Below are 21,150 nucleotides of genomic sequence, written 5' to 3'. Positions count from 1 at the left end.
AGAAAAAAAATACATTCAAAATTTAATAATAAGGGGCTTCCCTGGTGGCGCAGTGGTTGAGAGTCCTCCTGCCGATGCAGAGGACACGGGATCGTGCCCTGATCCAGGAAGATCCCACATGCTGTGGAGCGGCTGGGCCCGTGAGCCATGGCCGCTGAGCCTGCGCGTCTGGAGCCTGTGCTCTGTGATGGGAGAAACCACAACAGTGAGAGGCCCGCGTACCGCAAAAAAAAAAAAAAAAAATTAATACTTGGAAATGTGGGAAGGAAAAAGGTGGATCATAGGTTATTTGTTTTCCTACGTGTAGTTTTTTTTCATATTCTCCAAAATGAAAACATTACTTTTTTTTTTTTAAAGGGATATGGGAGGAAGAGTGTGGATTATGGGTGATTTTTTTTATTTTTATAGATTGTTCTTCATAATGAACATATAAGAATCATGTTATATTTTATACAACAAAACTATAAATATAGAAAAAGTAAATTTTTCTGTATGTTATATTCTATAAACATAATAGAAAGAAAGATCACAAACTAGGAAAATATTTCTAACATATGTGACAAAGATTTGATATCCTTAGTATATAAATATTTACTATCTGTAAGGAATCAGTGAATATCCAGTTTAAAAAATGAGCAAAGGACACAAAGTTTCTTCCTGATAAATTACATATTATTAAGTATATTATTAAACATGCTCTCACTTTCAGTGGGTTAATTGCAAACCACACCCAGTATTACTATATGTAACCTGTAAACTTCATATGATTTAAAAATTCATAATGGAGACTTTCTGCTTCTGACCTGGCCTACTAGCTCTTATCACACACATCCTTCTGTAGAAAAAAATATATTAAAGACAACTACCTGAAGGCATTGGAGGGTAAGCAAAAGCAGATGGAAATCAGAGGAGAGTCAAACATTGAAGGAAGGGAGTGGGACTGGGTGACTCTCTGCCCTGTAGGGTGGCTGAGACTCTGACCAAAACAAAAACAAAAACATGTTGGTCTTGATGGTTTGAAGAACCAAGCACAGGGTTTGGTGTAACTGCAGGCCCTGGCAAGTTTGTATTTATACATGGAGGGAAGGGGAAGAGCATAAATCCCAACAAGGATCAAGCCAGAGAAGAGGAGCATCAAATTCTGTGCATAAACCCTGGCTCAGTCCATGTATGTGGCACACGACAGGTAGCTTAGTTAAGGCTAAAAGAACTGAACCAAAATTTGAGCTGCTATCCACTATACATTGCCAGGGAGACATGCTTCTGCATTTGAGTTCAGCAAAGAAAATTGACTGCCTAAGGGAAAAAGGAAAAAAAATTCTTGAGAAACAACAGAATCCAGACTTTTTACATGATATCATTCACAATATTCATGATCAATGCCAAATTATTCAGTGTACACAGAAACAGGAAAATATGACCCATTCTTAAAATAAAATTATCAGAGGCTAACTTCAAGATTACTAAGATGTTGAAATTAGCAGGCAAGGATTTTATCTCAGACATTGTAATTGTTTAAGAATGTAAAGGAAAATATGATTGCAATGAATACAAAGACAAGAAATCTTAAGAGAATCTGAAACAATAAAAAAGACCCAAATCAAACTTCTAGAACTGAAAATATACAATATCTGGTGTAAAATCTTTAGAATAAAAATGGCAGAAGGAGTCATGAATCTAGAGATAGATCAATAGAAATAGTCAATCTAAAGAACAGAGAAAAAAAGATTGAAAATGAACAGAATTGCAGGGACCTGTAGGAAAATATCATAAAGATAGTAACCTTTATGTAATTGGAATTGCATACCTACCAGAATGGCTACCATGAAAACACTGATAGCATTCACTAAACATACACTTGCCTGCTGACCTGGCAACTCTACCCAGAAGAAATGAAACTGATGTTTCATTTCTGTACAATTAATACTTACAGTAGCTTATTCAAATAGCCAAAAATTAAAAATAACCTAGGTATCTTTCCAAAGGAGAAGGGATAGACTGTGGTATACTCATGCAGTGGATACTAGTCAGCAGTAAAATGGAATAAACTAGTGTTATAGTGTTAATAGCAGAGATGAATCTCAAAACTGTCTCTCTGGGTGGAATGTAAATATGAAAGAAATAGAGTACATACTTATAAAAAATATTATATTTTAGAACAGGCAACATTTACATGGTGCTCTAGAATAGGCTGCACTAATCCAAACGATGGTGGCACTGTTGGGGTGCTAGTGGGACAGGTAGTGATTGGAAAGGGACTTTAAAGGAACTTTCTGGAATGATTTTAATGTTCTGTATTTTGATTTGTGTTGCACAGGTGTATGCTTTTGTTGAGTGCTTATTTAAGATTTGTTTATTTCACTGTATATAAATGTCATCTAATAAGAAAAAGTAAATATAGAACTCTAATCATGTGCATAATAAAGTATTTGTGGGTAAGAAAACGTATATGATGTATAATGTTGATGAGGCTTTGGAGAAGCAGGTATTTACACTGCTGGCTTGGAATATAGATGAGCATGATGTCAGGAAAGGGGTTTGTGAGTATTTTAAATAATTAACAAAAATTCATAAATGTGGCTATTGCTTCACCTAGCAACTCTATTGGTAGGAATGTGTCATAAGGAAATTATCAGAGATGTGACATAGCATTGTATATAATATAAAATATTGTCAAAAACTTAGATGTCAACAGAATCTGGTTTTAAAAATTATGGTACTAGAAATGATGATATACACAAATTTGTGATAATAATGATGCATTACTGATATGAGAGACTAGCATAATGTATCATTTTCACCCAGGGTTGTTGGTCTTCAGTGGTCAAATCCTTCCCTCTGCTTGTCTCTCTTTTATTGGAGCACAGCCATGGCCATTTACCTAGGTGTTGCCTGTGGCTGCTCTCATGCTGCTATAGTAGATGTGAGTAGTTGCAGCAGAGACAACATAGCTCACAAAGCCTAAAATATTCACCATATACCTCTTTACTGAAAAAATTTCCTGATCCCTAGTTTAATTAAATTAAGTTTTTAAAAAACACAGAAGAGCTTACCAAAATTAACTAATTCCATAAATTCTCATGGGCACTTACTGTGTACCTAGCACTGTTCTGTGTACATAAGCATGACTGAAACCAAGTCAGTCTGCATCCTTATGGAGTTTAAGTATGGTAGGGGGATAGTTACGAAATAAATGTTTAAACCAAAATTATGACTTAATAGTATGGAGAGAGAGAGCTATGAAGAAATGTTAACAGAAGTTGTTTCTGAGTGTTGGGTATATTGGTGATTTAAAATATCAAATGTAACAAATATCCATACCTTTGGATATACTACTGTGAAAAATTTGAACTGTTTGTTTTTCTCTTATTTTGGCCTCAACAGACCATATTGTTGAATGTATTAAGGAACTCTCTGTTAGTACCCTGTGATTTTCAGAGTGGGCCTATTTGTCCAGTGCCTCAGTGATAAAGGCTTCATGCGAGTTCTTCTGTGTTATCTTTTCCTTCCATATCTTCCCTGGTCAGATCTATTTAGATGATGAAATTCAACTCATCACATTCTTACAGTGGAGCCTCTGCTCTGCCCTGCTGATTGAAGTGCATTTGATCTTCATCTGTCACATAGGCCAGATCAGTGGTCCTCAACCCCTGCTGTACATCAGAATTATCTGGGAATCTTTTTTAAAATACCAATGCACAGGTTTCTCTCTTCACAGAAAGGTGTTAGTATTTTTTTTTTTTTTTAAGCTCCCAAGGTGATTTCAATGTGCAGCCAAGGTTGAGAAACAGGGATTAGCCAAAGGCACAGACTTGTCCCTTAAAGCAGCGTATAGTAATTAGCCATATGGGTTTTACTCCATTCTCAGGTCATTTTGAATATACTAAAATTACCTACTTCACTGCCTGGGGTACTCTTTTTCGTATTAACTATATATGTTTTGGTTGTTCTGTTGTTGTAGCTATTCTTAGTTTTTGTGTGTATGTTTTCTATTTCCTGAATCTTTATTTCCCTTACTTCCATCATGGAGGCCGAGCCCCAAATTATGTAGGCCAGCATTCAAATTCTTTTCCAGAGTGCCAAAGATTCTTAGCAAACTCATCTTAGGAAGTGATAAACCCAAGTATACTTTTGCAGTCTTCAACCCCTATCCCCTTTTATCCTGTAAATTACATGGCTACCCCCTTTCCCTCTTTCCTGTTAAGAAAGTCGCTAACCTCATGGCACACAAACTTCACCCTACGTAATGGTCCCTCCTCTGTGTTTCATCAGCATAGTCTTTGGTTTGTCAAATTGCAAATCTAGATTCTAATCTACGTGAGCAGAGATTTGATTTGTGGTTGTCTCAGATCCCTGAATTCATAGGATATCATGTGAGTAATTAGTTTACAACTTCAGTTAAGACACTTATTGTGACTTGGAGATGTGGTCCTTAACCAACCTGTGCCTGTCCTCTGCCCTCCCCACTGTGGTGGTCCTGGCCCTGAGCACAGCAGGTGAGGAGCCCCCAGTGATGCCCTGCTGGAAGGCAGGCCTTGTGTGACGACACATTTACACTCAAAAACGTCTACAGGAGGAGCTTCAAGATGGCGGAAGAGTAAGACGTGGAGATCACCTTCCTCCCCACAGTTACATCAGAAATACATCTACACGTGGAACACCTCCTACAGAACACCTGCTGAACGCTGGCAGAAGACCTCAGACCTCCCAAAAGGCAAGAAACTCCCCACGTACCTGGGTAGGGCAAAAGAAAAAAGAAAAAACAGACAAAAGAATAGGGACGGGACCTGCGCCAGTGGGAGGGAGCTGTGAAGGAGGAAAGTTTCTGCACACTACGAAGCCCCTTCACTGGTGGAGACAGGGTGGTGGTGGGGAAACTTGGGAGCCACGGAGGAGAGCTCAGCAACAGGGGGGCAAAGGGCAAAGCAGAGAGATTCCTGCACAGAGGATCAGTGCCGACCAGCACTCAGCAGCCCGAGAGGCTTGTCTGCTCACCTGCTGGGACGGGTGGGGGCTGGGAGCTGAGGCTCTCGCTTTGGTCAGATCCCAGGGAGAGGACTGGAGTTGGCTGTGTGAACACAGCCTGAAGGGGGCTAGTGCGCCACAGGTAGCCGGAAGGGAGTCCGGGTAAAGGTCTGGGACTGCCAAAGAGGCGAGAGACTTCTTCTTGCCTCTTTGTTTCCTGGTGCGCGAGGAGAGGAGATTAAGAGCACTGCTTAAAGGAGCTCCAGACACTGGCGTGAGCCGCGGCTATCAACGTGGACCCCAGGGACGGGCATGAGACGCTAAGGCTGCTGCTGCAGCCACCAAGAAGCCTGTGTGCGAGCACAGGTCACTATCCACACCTCCCCTCCCAGGAGCCTGTGCAGCTTGCCACAGCCAGGGTCCTGTGATCCAGGGACAACTTCCCTGGGAGAACACACGGCACGCCTCAGGCTGGTGCAATGTCATGGTGACCTCTGCTGCCGCAGGCTCGCCCCGCACTCTGTACCCTCCCTCCCCACAGCCTGAGTGAGCCAGAGCCCCCGAAGCAGCTGCTCCTTTCACCCCGTCCTGTGAGCAAAGAACAGACGCCCTCAGGTGACCTAAGTGCAGAGGCAGGGCCAAATCCAAAGCTGAATCCCAGGAGCTGTGCGAACAAAGAAGAGGAAGGGAAATTTCTCCCAGCAGCCTCAGGAGCAGCGGATTAAATCTCCACAGTCAACTTGATGTACCCAGCATCTGTGGAATACCTGAATAGACAACAAATCATCCCAAATTGAGGAGGTGGACTTTGGGAGCAATGATATATGTGTGTGTGTATATATATATATTTTTTTCCCCCTTTTTCTGTTTTTGTGAATGTGTATGCGTATGCTTCTGTGTATGATTTTGTCTGTATAACTTTGCTTTAACCATTTGTTCTAGTGTTCTGTCTGTCCTTTTTTTTTTTTCAGTATACTTTTCAGCGCTTGTTACCATTGGTGGATTTGTTTTTTAGTTTGGTTGTTCTTTCTTACTTTGTTTTTTATTAATTACTTAAAAAATTTTTTTAAATAATTATTTTGTGTTTTATTTTAATAACTTATTTTATTTTACCTCTTTTCTTTCTTTCTTTTTCTTCCTTTCTTTGTTTCTTTTCTCTTTCTTTCTCTTTCCTTCCTTTCTTTCTCTTTCTTTTCTTTCTTTCTTTCTTCGTTTCTTTCTTCCTTCCTTCCTTTCTTCCTTTCTTCCTTCCTTCCTTTCTTCCTTCCTTTCTTTTCTTTCTTCCTTCCTTCCTTCCTCTCTTTTTCTTTCTTTCTTTGTTTCTTTGTTTCTTCCTTCCGTTCTTCCTTCCTTCCTTTCTTTCTTTCTTTCTCCCTCCTTTGTTTGTTTGTTTTGTTTGTTTGTTTCTTTCTTTCTTTCCCTTCCTCCCTCCCTCCCTTCCTTCCTTTCTCTCCTTTGCCGTGTGGATGAAAGGCTCTTGGTGCTCCAGCTAGGCGCCAGGGCTGTGCCTCTGAGGTGGGAGAGCCAAGTTCAGAACATTGGTCCCCCAGAGACCTACCAGCTCCACGTAATATCAAGTGGCGAAAATCTCCCAGAGATCTCCATCCCAACGCCAAAACTCAGCTCCACTCAATGACCAGCAAGCTATACTGCTGGACACCGTATGCCAAACAACTAGCAAGACAGGAACATAACCCCACCCATTAGCAGAGAGTCTGCCTAAAATCATAATAAGGTCACAGACACCCCAAAAATCACCACCAGATGTGGACCAGCCCACCAGAGAGACAAGATCCAGCCTCATCCACCAGAACACAGACACTAGTCCCCTACACCAGGAAGCCTACACAACCCACTGAACCAACTTTACCCACTGGGGGCAGACACAAAAAACAACGGGAACTACGAACCTGCAGCCTGTGAAAACGAGACCCCAAACACAGTAAGTTAAGCAAAATGAGAAGACAGAGAAACATACAGCAGATGAAGGAGCAAGGAAAAAACCCACCAGACCTAACAAATGAAGAGGAAATAGGCAGTCTACCTGAAAAAGAATTCAGAATAATGATAGTAAAGATGATCCAATATCTTGGAAATAGAATGGAAAAAATACAAGAAACGTTTTAATAAGGACCTAGAAGAACTAAAGAGAAAACAAACATTCATGAACAGCACAATAACTGAAATCAAAAATTCTCTAGAAGGAATGCATAGCAGAATAGCTGAGGCAGAAGAACGGATAAGTGACCTGGAAGGTAAAATAGTGGAAATAACTACTGCAGAGCAGAATAAAGAAAAAAGAATGAAAAGAATTGAGGACAGTCTCAGAGACCTCTGGGACAATATTCAATGCACCAACATTCGAATTATAGGGGTCCCAGAAGAAGAAGAGAAAAAGAAAGGGACTGAGGAAATATTTGAAGAGATTATAGTTGAAAACTTCCCTAATATGGGAAAGGAAATAGTCAAGTCCAGGAAGTACAGAGAGTCCCATATAGGATAAATCCAAGGAGAAACACGCCAAGACACGTATTAATCAAACTACCAAAAATTAAATACAATGAAAAAATATTAAAAGCAGCAAGGGAAAAACAACAAATAACATGCAAGGGAATCCCCATAAAGTTAACAGCTGATCTTTCAGCAGAAACTCTGCAAGCCAGGAGGGACGGGCAGGACATATTTAAAGTGATGAAGTAGAAAAACCTGCAACCAGGATAACTCTACCAAGCAAGGATCTCATTCAGATTTGATGGAGAAATTAAAACCTTTACAGACAAGCAAAAGCTGAGAAAATTCAGCACAACCAAACCAGCTTGTATTACAACAAATGCTAAAGGAGCTTCTCTAGGCAGGAAACAAAAGAGAAGGTAAAGACCTAATGTAACAAACCCAAAACAATTAAGAAAATGATAATAAGAACATACATATCAATAATTAGCTTAAATGTAAATGGATTACATGCTCCAACCAAAAGACATAGACTGGCTGAACGGATAGAAAGACAAGACCCATATGTATGGTGTCTTCAAGAGACCAATTTCAGACCCAGGAACATGTACAGACTGAAAGTGAGGGGATGGAAAAAGATATTCTGTGCAAATGAAATCAAAAGAAAGCTGGAGTAGCAATTCTCATTTCAGACAAAATATACTTTAAAACAAAGACTATTACAAGAGACAAAGAAGGACACTACATAATGATCTAGGGATCAATCCAAGAAGAAAATAAAACAGTTGTAAATATTTATGCACCCAGCATAGGAGCACCTCAGTACATAAGGCAGATTCTAATAGCAATAAAAGCACAATCGACAGTAACACAATAATAGTAGGGGACTTTAACACCCCACTTTCACCAATGGACAGATTATCCAAAATGAAGATAAATAAGGAAACACAAGCTTTACATGATACATTAAACAAGATGGACTTAATTGATATTTATAGGACACACCATCCAAAAACAACAGAATACACTTTATTCTCAAGTGCTCATGGAACATTCTCCAGGGTAGATCATATATTGGGTCACAGATTAAGCCTCGGTAAATTTAAGAAGATTGAAATCATATCAAGGATCTTTTCTGACCACAATGCTATGAGACTAGATAACAATTACAGGAAAAAATCTGTTAAAAATACAAACACATGGATGCTAAACAGTACACTACTTAATAACCAAGAGATTACTGAAAAAATAAAAGAGGAAATCAAAAAATACCTAAACACAAATGACAATGAATACACAATGACCCAAAACCTATGGGATGCAACAAAAGCAGTTCTAAGAGGGAAGTTTATAGCAATACAATCCTACCTTAACAAACAAGAAATGTCTCAAATAAACAACCTAACCTTACACCTAAAGCAATTAGAGAAAGAAGAAAAAAACCCCAAAGTTAGCAGAAGAAATCATAAAGATCAGATCAGAAATAAATGAAAAAGAAATGAAGGAAACGACAGCAAGGATCAGTAAAACTAAAAACTGGTTGTTTGAGAAGATAAACAAAATTGATAAACCATTAGCCAGACTCATCAAGAAAAAAAGGGAGAAGACTCAAATCAATAGAATTAGAAATGAAAAATGAGAAGTAACAACTGACACTGCAGAAATACAAAGGATCATGAGAGATTACTACAAGCAACTCTATGCCAATAAAATGGACAACCTGGAAGAAATGGACAAATTCTTAGAAAAGCACAACCTTCCAAGACTGAATCAGGAAGAAATAGAAAATATGAACAGACCAATCATGACAGATTACTACAAGCAACTCTATGCTAATAAAATGGACAACCTGGACGAAATGGACAAATTCTTAGAAAAGAACAACCTTCCAAGTCTGAACCAGGAAGAAATAGAAAATATGAACAGACCAATCACAAGCACTGAAATGGAAACTGTGATTAAAAATCTTCCAACAAACAAAAGCCCAGGACCAGAGGGCTTCACAGGTGAATTCTATCAAACACTTAGAGAAGAGCTAACACCTATCCTTCTCAAACTCTTCCAAAGTATCACAGAGGGAGGAATACTCCGAAACTCATTCTTCGAGGCCACCATCACCCTGATACTAAAACCAGACAAAGATGTCACAAAAAAAGAAAACTACATGCCAATATCACTGATGAACATAGATGCAAAAATCCTCAACAAAATACTAGCAAACAGAATCCAACAGCACATTAAAAGGATCATACAATATGATCAGGTGGGGTTTATCCCAGGAATGCAAGGATTCTTCAATATACACAAATCAATCTATGTGATACACCATACTAACAAATTGAAGGAGAAAAACCATATGATCATCTCAATAGATGCAGAGAAAGCTTTCGAAAAAATTCAGCACCCATTTATGATAAAAGCTCTCCAGAAAGTAGGCATAGAGGGGACTTACCTCAACCTAATGAAGGCCATATATGCCAAACCCACAGCCAACATCATCCTCAGTGGTGAAAAACTGAAACCATTTCCACTAAGATCAGGAACAAGACAAGGTTGCCCACTCTCACCACTCTTATTCAACATAGTTTTGGAAGTTTTAGCCACAGCAATCAGAGAAGAAAAAGAAATAAAAGGAATCCAAATCGGAAAAGAAGTAAAGCTGTCACTGTTTGCAGGTGATATGATAGTATACATAGAGAATCCTAAAGATGCTACCAGAAAACTACTAAAGCTAATCAATGAATTTGGTAAAGTAGCAGGATACAAAATTAACGCAGAGAAATCTCTGGCGTTCCTCTACACTAATGATGAAAAGTCTGAAAGTGAAATTAAGAAAACACTCCCATTTACCATTGCAACAAAAAGAATAAAATACCTAGGAATAAACCTACCTAAGGAGACAAAAGACCTGTATGCAGAAAATTATAAGACACTGATGAAAGAAATGAAAGATGATACAAATAGATGGAGAGATATACCATGTTCTTGGATTGGAAGAATCAACATTGTGAAAATGACTGTACTACCCAAAGCAATCTACAGATTCAATACAATCCCTGTCAAACTACCACTGGCATTTTTCACAGAACTAGAACAAAAAATTTCACAATTTGTATGGAAACACAAAAGACCCTGAAAGCCAAAGCCATCTTGCGAAAGAAAAGTGGAGCTGGAGGAATCAGGCTCCCTGCCTTCAGACTAGACTACAAAGCTACAGTAGTCAAGACTGTATGGTACCGGCACAAAAACAGAAATATAGATAAATAGAACAGGATAGAAAGCTCAGAGATAAACCCACACACATATGGTCACCTTGTCTTTGATAAAGGAGGCAAGAATATACAATGGAGAAAAGACAGCCTCTTCAATAAGTGGTGCTGGGAAAACTGGACAGCTACATGTAAAAGAATGGAAATAGAACAGTCCCTAACACCATATACAAAAATAAACTCAAAATGGATTAAAGACCTAAATGTGAGGCCAGACACTATCAAACTCTTAGACGAAAACATAGGCAGAACACTCTATTTTTGACCCAGCTCCTAGAGAAATGGAAATAAAAACAGAAATAAACAAATGGAACCTAATGAAACTTCAAAGCTTTTGCACAGCAAAGGCAATCGTAAACAAGACGAAAAGACAACCCTCAGAATGTGAGAAAATATTTGCAAATGAAGCAAGTGACAGAGGATTAATCTCCAAAATTTACAAGCAGCTCATGCAGCTCAATAGCAAAAAAACAAACAACGCAATACAAAAATGGGCAGAAGATTTAAATAGATATTTCTCCAAAGAATATATACAGATTACCAACAAACACATGAAACAATGCTGAACGTCATTAATCATTAGAGAAATGCAAATCAAAACTACAATGCAATATCACCTCACACCTGTTAGTATGGGCATCATCAAAAAATCTAGAAACAATAAATGCTGGAGAGGGTGTGGAAATAAGGGAACCCTTTTGCACTGTTGGTGGGAATGTAAATTGATACAGCCACTATGGAGAACAGTATGGAGGTTCCTTAAAAAACTAAAAGTAGAACTACCATATGACCCAGGAATCCCACTACTGGGCATATACCATGAGCAAAACATAATTCAAAAAGAGTCATGTACCACAGTGTTCATTGCAGCTCTATTTACAATAGCCAGGACATGGAAGCAACCTAAGTGTCCTGGCGACAGATGAATGGATACAGAAGATGTGGCACATATATACAATGGAATGTTACTTAGCCATAAAAAGAAATGAAACTGAGTTATTTGTAGTGAGGTGGATGGACCTAGAGTCTGTCATACAGAGTGAAGTAAGTCAGAAAGAGAAAAACACATACCATGTGCTAAACACATATATATGGAATCTAAAAACAAAAGGTCATGAAGAACCCACGGGCAAGGCGGGAATAAAGACACAGACCTACTAGAGAGTGGACTTGAGGTTACGGGGAAGGGGAAGGGTAAGCTGGGACAAAGAGAGTGGGAGTGTATATATGGACATATATACAGTACCAAATGTAAAGTAGATAGCTAGTGGGAAGCAGTCACATAGCACAGGGAGATCAGCTTGGTGCTTTGTGACCAGATAGAAAGGTGGGATAGGGAGGGTGGGAGGGAGACACAAGACGGAGAGGAGATATGGGGATATATGTATATGTATAACTGATGCACTTTGTTATAAAACAGAAACTAACACACCATTGTGAAGCAATTATACTTCAATAAAAATATTTAAAAAAAACCCTGCAAATTGAGTTAAAATTTTGTTCTAGTTAGTATGTATTATAGAGTATATATACAAGCATGAGAGTTGGTCCTTTAAAAATCTTATTTGTATTAAAAAACACACATATATGACTTATCAAGTTATTACGTTATTATTGTAATCCTGTATATTGTCCAGGGAAATATAATATATTTCCCTGGACAATATACAATCCTGTATATTGTCCAGGGAAATACAATATTACAAATATATTGTAATCCTGTATATTGTCATTCTGTTAACTCTGGTCATATATGTATATTAGACTTGTATATGCCCAGTTTCTGAGTTTCACTAAAAAGAGGCTGAGTCCAATATACCGTTGTTGAGTTTTATAGGTTAGTTAGTGTCCATGGTAGGTAATATTCTTTTCACATTGATACAATAACTCTTTCTTTGGCTATGTCAGTATTTTGAGCGGGCCTATTTGAATATAAACACTTCTGCCTCACAATGCAGAGTCAGTTTAGATGGGCAGCCGGCAAACCTCTTCATGTTTTTGACCTTGAAGGAACGTTGGTTTTCCTATACACAGTGGTTTATACTGGGTAATTTATAGGATTAATTGTTATTGAGATTGGATTCTTCACCTTTTTCCCTACACATTTTAACGTGCGATTTAATGAATGTAAAGTTATGCAAAGCATTCATGTTAAATAGACTTGTTAAGTATGTCTTTCCTATCTGCTATATGGTTCCTACTGAGAGTGTTAATATTCAAATATTCATTTATGATGGGGGTTATTTGGGAATATGCCTAATAAAAATATACCATATTCTTCATCTTCAAATTATCACTGTTAAAGAATACATCCCGTAATGATATTTTTCAGTAGTAGATGGAATATCTCAGTTTTCTTCTATTTCCCTTTCGTTTTAAAGGAAAAGTTCCAAGGTCATGGCATCTATAAACGGGTTAGGAACTGACGTATACTATGGAGTAAAAATTGAAGCTGAGTTGCCCTCTAGGGGTTCAGTTTTAACACAACACATTTTGAAATAAGTAATGAGATCTTTGGGGGAGGGGTCCGTCTGCTGAATGGGGTGTCTGTTCATTTTCTGTGTCCTGTGACTAGTCAGAGTAAGCTGACTTCGCTAGTGAAAATGAGAATGTCCCCATTTTGTAACCTACCGGCAGTTTAATCAAACATCCTTTTTGGGATTTTTTGGTTTGCTTTTAAAGTCAGAGCATGTGTGCCAGACTAATCCAGCCATCAACGTACTTTCAAGAATTATTTGGTGATTGATCCACGAATTCTTTTCTGATACTCCTTTGCCTCCTCAGTGTCACCTCTTAAGCACTTTTAGGTCAGCTGCCTTCCCTCTTCTGCCCAGACCCAGTGCAGACCCTAGTGAAGTGGTTTAATTGTGAATCTTAATTCTCTCAGGATGTGATAATGAGATTTGAGTGGCATCTTTGTGGACTGGGTCTCCAGCCTAAATGGTGCCCAGCTTTATATTGCTTGAGGTCCAGTTCTCTTCGGACTCTGTCTCTGGCACAAAGTGCTCTACTGTGTAATTGTAGAGTTAGGCTCTTTACTGTTCAGAAAGAGGGAGCAGTTTTTTTTTCCGTTTTTGAAAGTGTTAACTGAACTTGGACTTGAGTAAATGGTAAATATGGAGTTTATTTTGTGTGTAGATATTTAAATGTTCTGTATATTTCAGCACATTTGTATATCAAATATAAAAATTCACATGGTTATTGATATATTTCTAAAACGTTAGTGTGTATTGTGTGTGTGTGTGCATGTATGTTTTAATAATGCTCTTTGATTCCCTTTGGGAAGGGTGCTATAAAACTTTACTTCTTTAAATATATATTTTTCACCTCGTAGTTATATTGAGATTTGCCATTCTTTTTCTCATGGTTATGGAAAAACCTTGATTACTAACTGTCAGAACCTATATTTTATCATTAATTTGTAATTATTTTTAAAGTTCGGGTTTTATCTGTTAATTTAATACCTGAAAACTCATTGGATTTTGATATATATTAAAATATTAAATTGGCTGTGGTGTAGATTTGTGCTGTCCAGTTTAGTAGTCATTAGTCACAGGAGCTACTTCATTTTTCTTAGTGACACTACCCACACTTCACATGCTCACTAGCCACATGTGGACTGTGGTTGCCATACTGTATAATCCAGACACTAATCATCACCACCACTGCAGAAAGTTTTATGGGACAACAGCGGTATAGATATATGAATCATCTTCTTCAGTGTATTTTTTAAAACATCTTAATATTGGTAGTTCCCTGTGTAAAATGAACTGAAACATATAAACATTATATGCCTTTATATTTTCTTCTCTTTAATCAAAAGAATATTTTGGAAATAACTAATTGAAACGGATCACACATGAAATACTTTTACCTTTCTATTTATCTTAAAGATCAGCCTTTATTACAAGCTAAGTGATATCAAATGCTGTAATAAAAATTATGTATTTTTGAAATATGTAAATATATCTACTTTATCTCCATCTTGTGGTAGAAATATATGGAAATCCTGTTCTTAAGAATATAGTTAAACTGTATACATCTTTACACTGACTTACCCTGCTCTTTCTCATTACTGTAAATGAATTAAGTGTTTATTAACAAAGTTTTAGGTCTTATTCAAGACCTAAATAATTAAAAATAATTTTAATTATTTAAAAATAATTAAAAATAATTTTAGATTTTATAATTACTATTACCTAAATAATTAAAAATAATTTTAATTATTTAAAAATAATTAAAAATAATTTTAGATTTTATAATTACTATTAAGGGAGAAATCCAGAACTACAGCTGCTATTCGAATATGTTGGAATATTAAAACAAAGAATACAAACATTTTAGTCATGGTTGAGAGAAAAACAAATACGAGAGCTTTAGCTGCTTATGTGCAGATGTAGTTTTTTTGTTGTTAATGAGAATTATGGTAAATATGTTTCTGTGATAAATCTATGAAGTTCCATGAATTGTTTCTTACTGCCACATAGTTTTTTTAAAAATACTTTTGATTTTTAAAGTTTCTAGTTTTTGAATGTACTCAGCGGTTTTGTGGATAATTATCATTGTAAAATTATTTTTGGAAGTAAATTTAAAAATGAGCATTAAAACAATTTGTAAACTATAGCATTCCATATAAATGCATAAAATTATCTTTTTAAATCCTAGTATGAAATATCAAAGGTTTAAGAACATACTTTTTTTTTTGCGGTACGCGGGCCTCTCACTGTTGTGGCCTCTCCCGTTGCGGAGCACAGGCTCCGGACGCGCAGGCTCAGTGGCCATGGCTCACGGGCCCAGCTGCTCCGCGGCATGTGGAATCTTCCCGGACCCGGGCACGAACCTGTGTCCCTGCATCGGCAGGCGGACTCTCAACCACTGTGCCACCAGGGAAGCCCTAGAACATACTTTTAAATCAGATTTATTTGAATCAGATTTATTTAAAATATTTTAAATTAAATAATTAAAAATATTTCTAAAAAAATTTTTTTAACATTATATTTAACCTAATATTCTTAATTTTTATATTCTTTTAGCTTAAGTGTTTTTTTTTTTAGTTAACTAATATAATTTACAAAGCAACATTAATTTAGAGTTAAGTTTTTATATGGGAAAGTATGAATGCTCTAGGAATTCTGAAAGAAAATTTTAGTTAAATTCCAAGAATTTAGGAAGAATCTTATGCAACAAATAGACTTTGAAGCTAGGTTAGATTTAGATAGTTTTTTTTTTTTCTTTCTAAACTCCGTTTGTTTATCTTATTAACTATTAAGGAAGAAATAGCCTATAAACGGGTAACATCTAAATAACCTATTTAGAAGGTATCCCGAATAGGAGTTAAAACATGAAAGCTGAATACAATGTAGCATTTTTGGGGACAGTGACCAGAGATTAGCCTAATTATAAGACTAGCTTAGGACTCTGTTTTGTTGCTCCTTGAAAGCCTAGCAAAAAAGTCTAGACCTAATATAATAGAAAACAGGGATTTCCATGTAGCAAAGCTTTTTATTTAGGGAAATTCTGTGATCTTAGAAACTTAGCATTAGATGGAGCTTTTGAGGTTAACTAGTCCCAGTTCAGGAATCTTTCCAACAATATATGAGACTTTCCGTTTTCAATAGGTCTGCCCCAATTCAGAGTTCTATTATTTACCTCCTCCTGCATCTGATTGTTAGTTTTTTAGAAAACATCATTCTTTTAATAAAAATTATAAATTCTCAATTTATATAATGTAAGGAATATAGAAAGTATGAAACCCCCTCCACAAAATTACCCTAAATGTCAACATTCACAAATACAGGTATCTCTCTGTGAACATATATGGAAGGGATAACATAAAATACATGATTTTTAAAAGTTGAATTTAGCAAAACAAAACTAAACTGAAAGATTTGCTGAAGTTCAGGTAAAATTTTCTGGATTAAAAAATGTATTACTTCCAAATTTGCCTCAGATCTTAAGAAAAGATTATATAAAAACCATTCATAAACTTGAGTCATTGTGTTTTTTAAATTTCATATTCTAATTATGAACAGTATTGAAAATATTATTATACTCCCTCCACATCCTGACTTTTAGGGTCCTGGTTTTTGTAAGTTGTATTTTTACATGGTCTCAATTTATAATACTTCTTTTCTATAACTATGAATTCATTGTTCACCACATCTTCTCCTAGTTGTATTTCTTTGTTTTGATCCATTGCTTGATGGGCTGGATTTCATTGTCACATAGTTTATTTAAGAAGAATCTTTGGGTTCTAGAATCCTTACTATCATGTTTGGAAATGACTACTTGTTGCCTTATACGTGTGTGACATGTAGGGTGGGTGTAAAATTGTCGGGTCATGTTTTTCCCCTCAGAACTTTGCACATGTTGCATTCATGTTTTATGACATTGGATGTTGCTCTGGGAAGTCAGAGGCCAGCCTGACTTTGGTCCCCGCCCCACCTTGCAACCATCTTGCCATGGATGATTTGACTTTTTGTGTTTGGATAGTAGAAAAATTCTTTCTTTACCCCTGAGTTTGGCATCTCGGGTGTTTATTGCTCTGTATCAGTTCTTTCTGGAATATACTGTGTCCTTCTGCTTTGTAGATTCAATTCTTCATGTCAGAGAACTTTTCTTAAATTGTTATTTAAAATATCTTTTTTTCTTTTCCTTTTTTGAATTTTCTACCTCTAAGATGCCAGTCATCCTTTGACATGAACTTTGACATGGGATTAACACTTGATGTTATTTGCTGCATCACAAATTACACCAAACTCAGTGGCCTCAAACAGCACACATTTATCATCTCTCAGTTTCTGTGGGTCAGGACTCAAACAGGGCGTGGGTGCCAGGAGTCTGGGGTCTTTCCAGGCCACCTTAGAAGCTGCCCACAGTAATTGCCTACCACACCTTGGTTTTCTCTACCTTTACATGACCTTTTTAAATTTTCCTCTGTATTTATGGTGATTATCCTACGTCATTCTTGTAAAATCTCTCACTTGAATTTTAGCTGTGTCTACTCTATTCCCTATTATTTATTACCACTATTATGGGTTTGTTTTGGTCTTCAGTCTATATTTTTATCTCTTCTTTCATCTCACTCTGTTTTATCAGCCATTCCTTGAAGTCTAGCTTTCTTGAATTTATGTTTTATGAAGTTCCTATGTAGTGTGACATCTGAGATGAATCTTCTTTTCCTTAGGGTGTGTTTGCAGAGTTGCCCTGCTGTTTCTCTGAAAAGTTGTGGGCTAATTCTCTCTAACACTCCTGCCACCTTTTTCTGATGTTTCTCGTCCCTAGTGGGAGCCTGGAGGGAGGGGAGAAGGAGCTCGCAGGCCAGTGCAGTGTTTCTGTTAAATAGCCCTTGGGGCTGTGTCCTCTTTCCTATGGGGTTGCCTCTGGGTGCCCATCTCTGTTAACTGGGGAGCCTGGGGAATGGCAGCCCTGGGGGCTCTTCTTCCCCTGCTGGGTCCTCTGAGGGGCTGAAGGCTTTTATTCTAGAAGTTTTGTTTTGTTTTTTTCCTTTTCTCTAGGATTCCCGTTTATGCCCTTAGTCTGCTTCTCTCAAGGATGAGGGGTGCTAGTAGTGTGAATTCTCAGGACTTTCTTAGCTCATTTTCTCTTCCCAGTGTGTTCTGGGGGTAAAGTGGGGGTGGAAGCTGGGCTGAGCCTTGCCAGAATCTTTTCTTTCTTTCTCAACTATTCCTTTTTAAATTATGGTATAAGACCATAGCTATACCTTTTTACTTTATTGTGGAAGCTAGCCAGTGTTTCCTTTTTTAAAACAACTTTTGTTTACTTTTTTTGAGGAAGGGTTTATGAGCTTGAAATATCCTGCAATTTGTAGCTAGAACTATCCCCAGTATCTGTTGCGTGAATTGTTTTCTTAGTGTATAGACTAGATTTCTCTATCTAGAAAATTTCCTTTCCTTTCCCAACTTTACCCTAACTAAGTATTGCTGCTGGGTAGAGCTTGCTGAAGTGTACTGTTTGGTCCATGTCATTCTCCACTGCCTGTAGGGTCCAGTCTAAACTCTTACATTTAAGGTCTTCCAGGATGTTACTTAAGCCTGCTCTACTAGTCACAGTCTTGCTTTTTTTCTTGAGCTTCGGCTCTGGCTAAATTTAAGTATTTCCAGTTTCCCACACCCTGGGTCGGTTTCCAAGACATGGCCAGTCCATAACGTGGCCTGTGTACCCCTGCGGTTTTTAGACCTCCCAGTCTTCTGATCCCTTTCTCTAGGAACATGCTCATTTGTCCAGATCCATCTCAATATGTGGTCCCCAGAGAAGAGCACAGATAGGCTGTGAGCTGCCACTGCGATTGTGACACTGATTTTAATACGAGTGGTCCAGGTGTCCTGTTGTTTTTCATATCATGGGATCACATTGACTTTATCTGTCATTCTCTTCTAAAATTTGAATGTTGTTTTAAAATGTAAATGCAGGAATTTGTATTTATTCCTGAGAAATTTCACCTTTTTCTTTTACAAGATTTCTGTAACTGTAGATTGATTATTTATTTATTTATTTATTTATTTATGGCTGTGTTGGGTCTTCGTTTCTGTGCGAGGGCTTTCTCTAGTTGCGGTGAGTGGGGCTACTCTTCATTGCGGTGTGCGGGCCTCTCACTATGGCAGCCTCTCTTGTTGTGGAGCACAGGCTCCAGATGCGCAGGCTCAGTAGTTGTGGCTCTCGGGCCTAGTTGCTCCGCGGCTTGTGGGATCTTCCCAGACCAGGGCTCGAACTCGTGTCCCCTGCATTGGCAGGCAGATTCTCAACCACTGTGCCACCAGGGAAGCCCAGAAATTTCACCTTTAATCAGAGGAGACATTAGCAGGAATAGGTGATGGAAGAGGCCCCTGAAGAGAGGTCTGATGACACTTAACGAAAGTTTGGTTTCAGATGATTCTCCAGAAGCAGTGAACTTGGACGCCTTAGGTCTGAGGTAGATGGTTGTGACATATCGAGCAAGATACCCAGCTTTTAGCAGAAATTTGCTTTAGCCTTAGATTTCTAATGTAAGGCATTACAATAAGGTTTTAAACCAAAACATACACCTTTTCAAAGTATTCTTTTTCTTAACTCAAAACCTTGTTTTGAGTCCTGTAAAATCTGTGTTCATTTTTTCCCTAAGACCTTTTATATTTTGTACGTATGATTAAATTTGAACTGTGTGGATTTCAACTAAGGGAAGAGAATAATTTTTTTTAAGAACTCATTTTGATTGGGTAAAATAATTCTACGTATTTATAAGCTGAAATAAAATATTGTCCACATCTTAAAAAAATTGGGTAAAATAAATGTAAAGTTAGTAATTTTTTTTTAAAAAAAAGTCTTTACGGGCTTCCCTGGTGGCGCAGTGGTTGAGAGTCCGCCTGCTGATGCAGGGGACACGGGTTCATGCCCCGGTCCGGGAAGAGCCCACGTGCCGCGGAGCGGCTGGGCCCGTGAGCCATGGCCGCTGAGCCTGCGCGTCCAGAGCCTGTGCTCCGCAAAGGGAGAGGCCACAACAGTGGGAGGCCCACATACCGCAAAAAAAAAAAAGGTCTTTACGATAGTAATGCCCAGTTATGTAGAAAGGGCTGCACCAGGATCTTCTGTTTACCATAGCACGATGTATGCCCATTAGTGATTATGCCAGTGCCGGCTGTGGGGCAATGACAATAAATGAATTCCATCAAAAAAATTATAGATAGAACGAGCATTACAGTTTTGAGAGCCTTACTCGAGTGTTATGATTGCAAAAAGAGACATGCTTGTTTCCCACTGATATACAAAAATTTCTGTAATTGCTTTATTTTCTTACTGAACAGCTTTCTAGTGTTGCACATATGGAGTTATATAGCAAAATTGGGAGAAAGTATTTTCTTTCTTTTTCTTTTTTAGCATTAAAAAAAATATTTGTTTGTTTGTTTGGCCGTGCCAGGTTTTAGTTGTGGCATGCGGGATCTTATAGTTGTGGCATGCTGGATCTTCAGTTGTGGCATGCAGAATCTTTAGTTGTGGCACGCAAACTCTTAGGTGTGGCATGTGGGATCTAGTTCCCTGACCAGGGATCAGGCCCAGGCCCCCTGCATTGGGAGTGCAGAGTCTTAGCCACTGGACCACCAGGGAAGTCCCAGTATTTTCTTTTTCTTATATGAAATAAATTTCTTCCCTCTACAATATATGACAAGTAAACTTTTATTAACCATTTCAGATGTCAGGTGGATTTAGGAGAGTTTTTCATAGGCTTTTGCAAAGTAAGTAAGATAAAGAACTTGTATGGCTGCATGGACAGTAGTGAATAGCAGAAGTTAACTACTAAACTGCTTGTGTTTCATAAATAAAAAGAAAGAAAACTCTGTATTTACAAGTTAAAAACTCATTTTAACCTGACATCCTTTCATCTTATTTTTCCCATTGTCTCTTCAGGAAATCTGTCTGTGTTCATTGACTTACACAAAATAGAGGACTTAAGTTCTTAGTGGATGCTAGT

General features: G+C 37.8%; 1 protein-coding gene across 4 annotated transcripts in view; it reads left to right on the top strand.

Annotated features, from left to right (window-relative positions):
* Positions 1–21,150, top strand: part of CMC1 (C-X9-C motif containing 1) — a 77,553-nt gene that overhangs the window by 32,576 nt on the left and 23,827 nt on the right. For 3 of the 4 annotated variants that reach the window (XM_060162499.1, XM_060162500.1, XM_060162501.1), the window contains one exon: positions 4,574–4,714. The exons of the other annotated variant lie outside the window; for it this stretch is intronic. In XM_060162499.1, the coding sequence (XP_060018482.1) occupies positions 4,574–4,714 (141 nt within the window). The remainder of the gene's footprint in view (positions 1–4,573; positions 4,715–21,150) is intronic. 4 annotated transcript variants of the gene reach the window in all.

Source organism: Lagenorhynchus albirostris, chromosome 10 (assembly GCF_949774975.1).
Source record: "Lagenorhynchus albirostris chromosome 10, mLagAlb1.1, whole genome shotgun sequence".
NCBI lineage: Eukaryota > Metazoa > Chordata > Mammalia > Artiodactyla > Delphinidae > Lagenorhynchus > Lagenorhynchus albirostris.
This window is presented reverse-complemented; position numbering and strand designations above follow the sequence as displayed.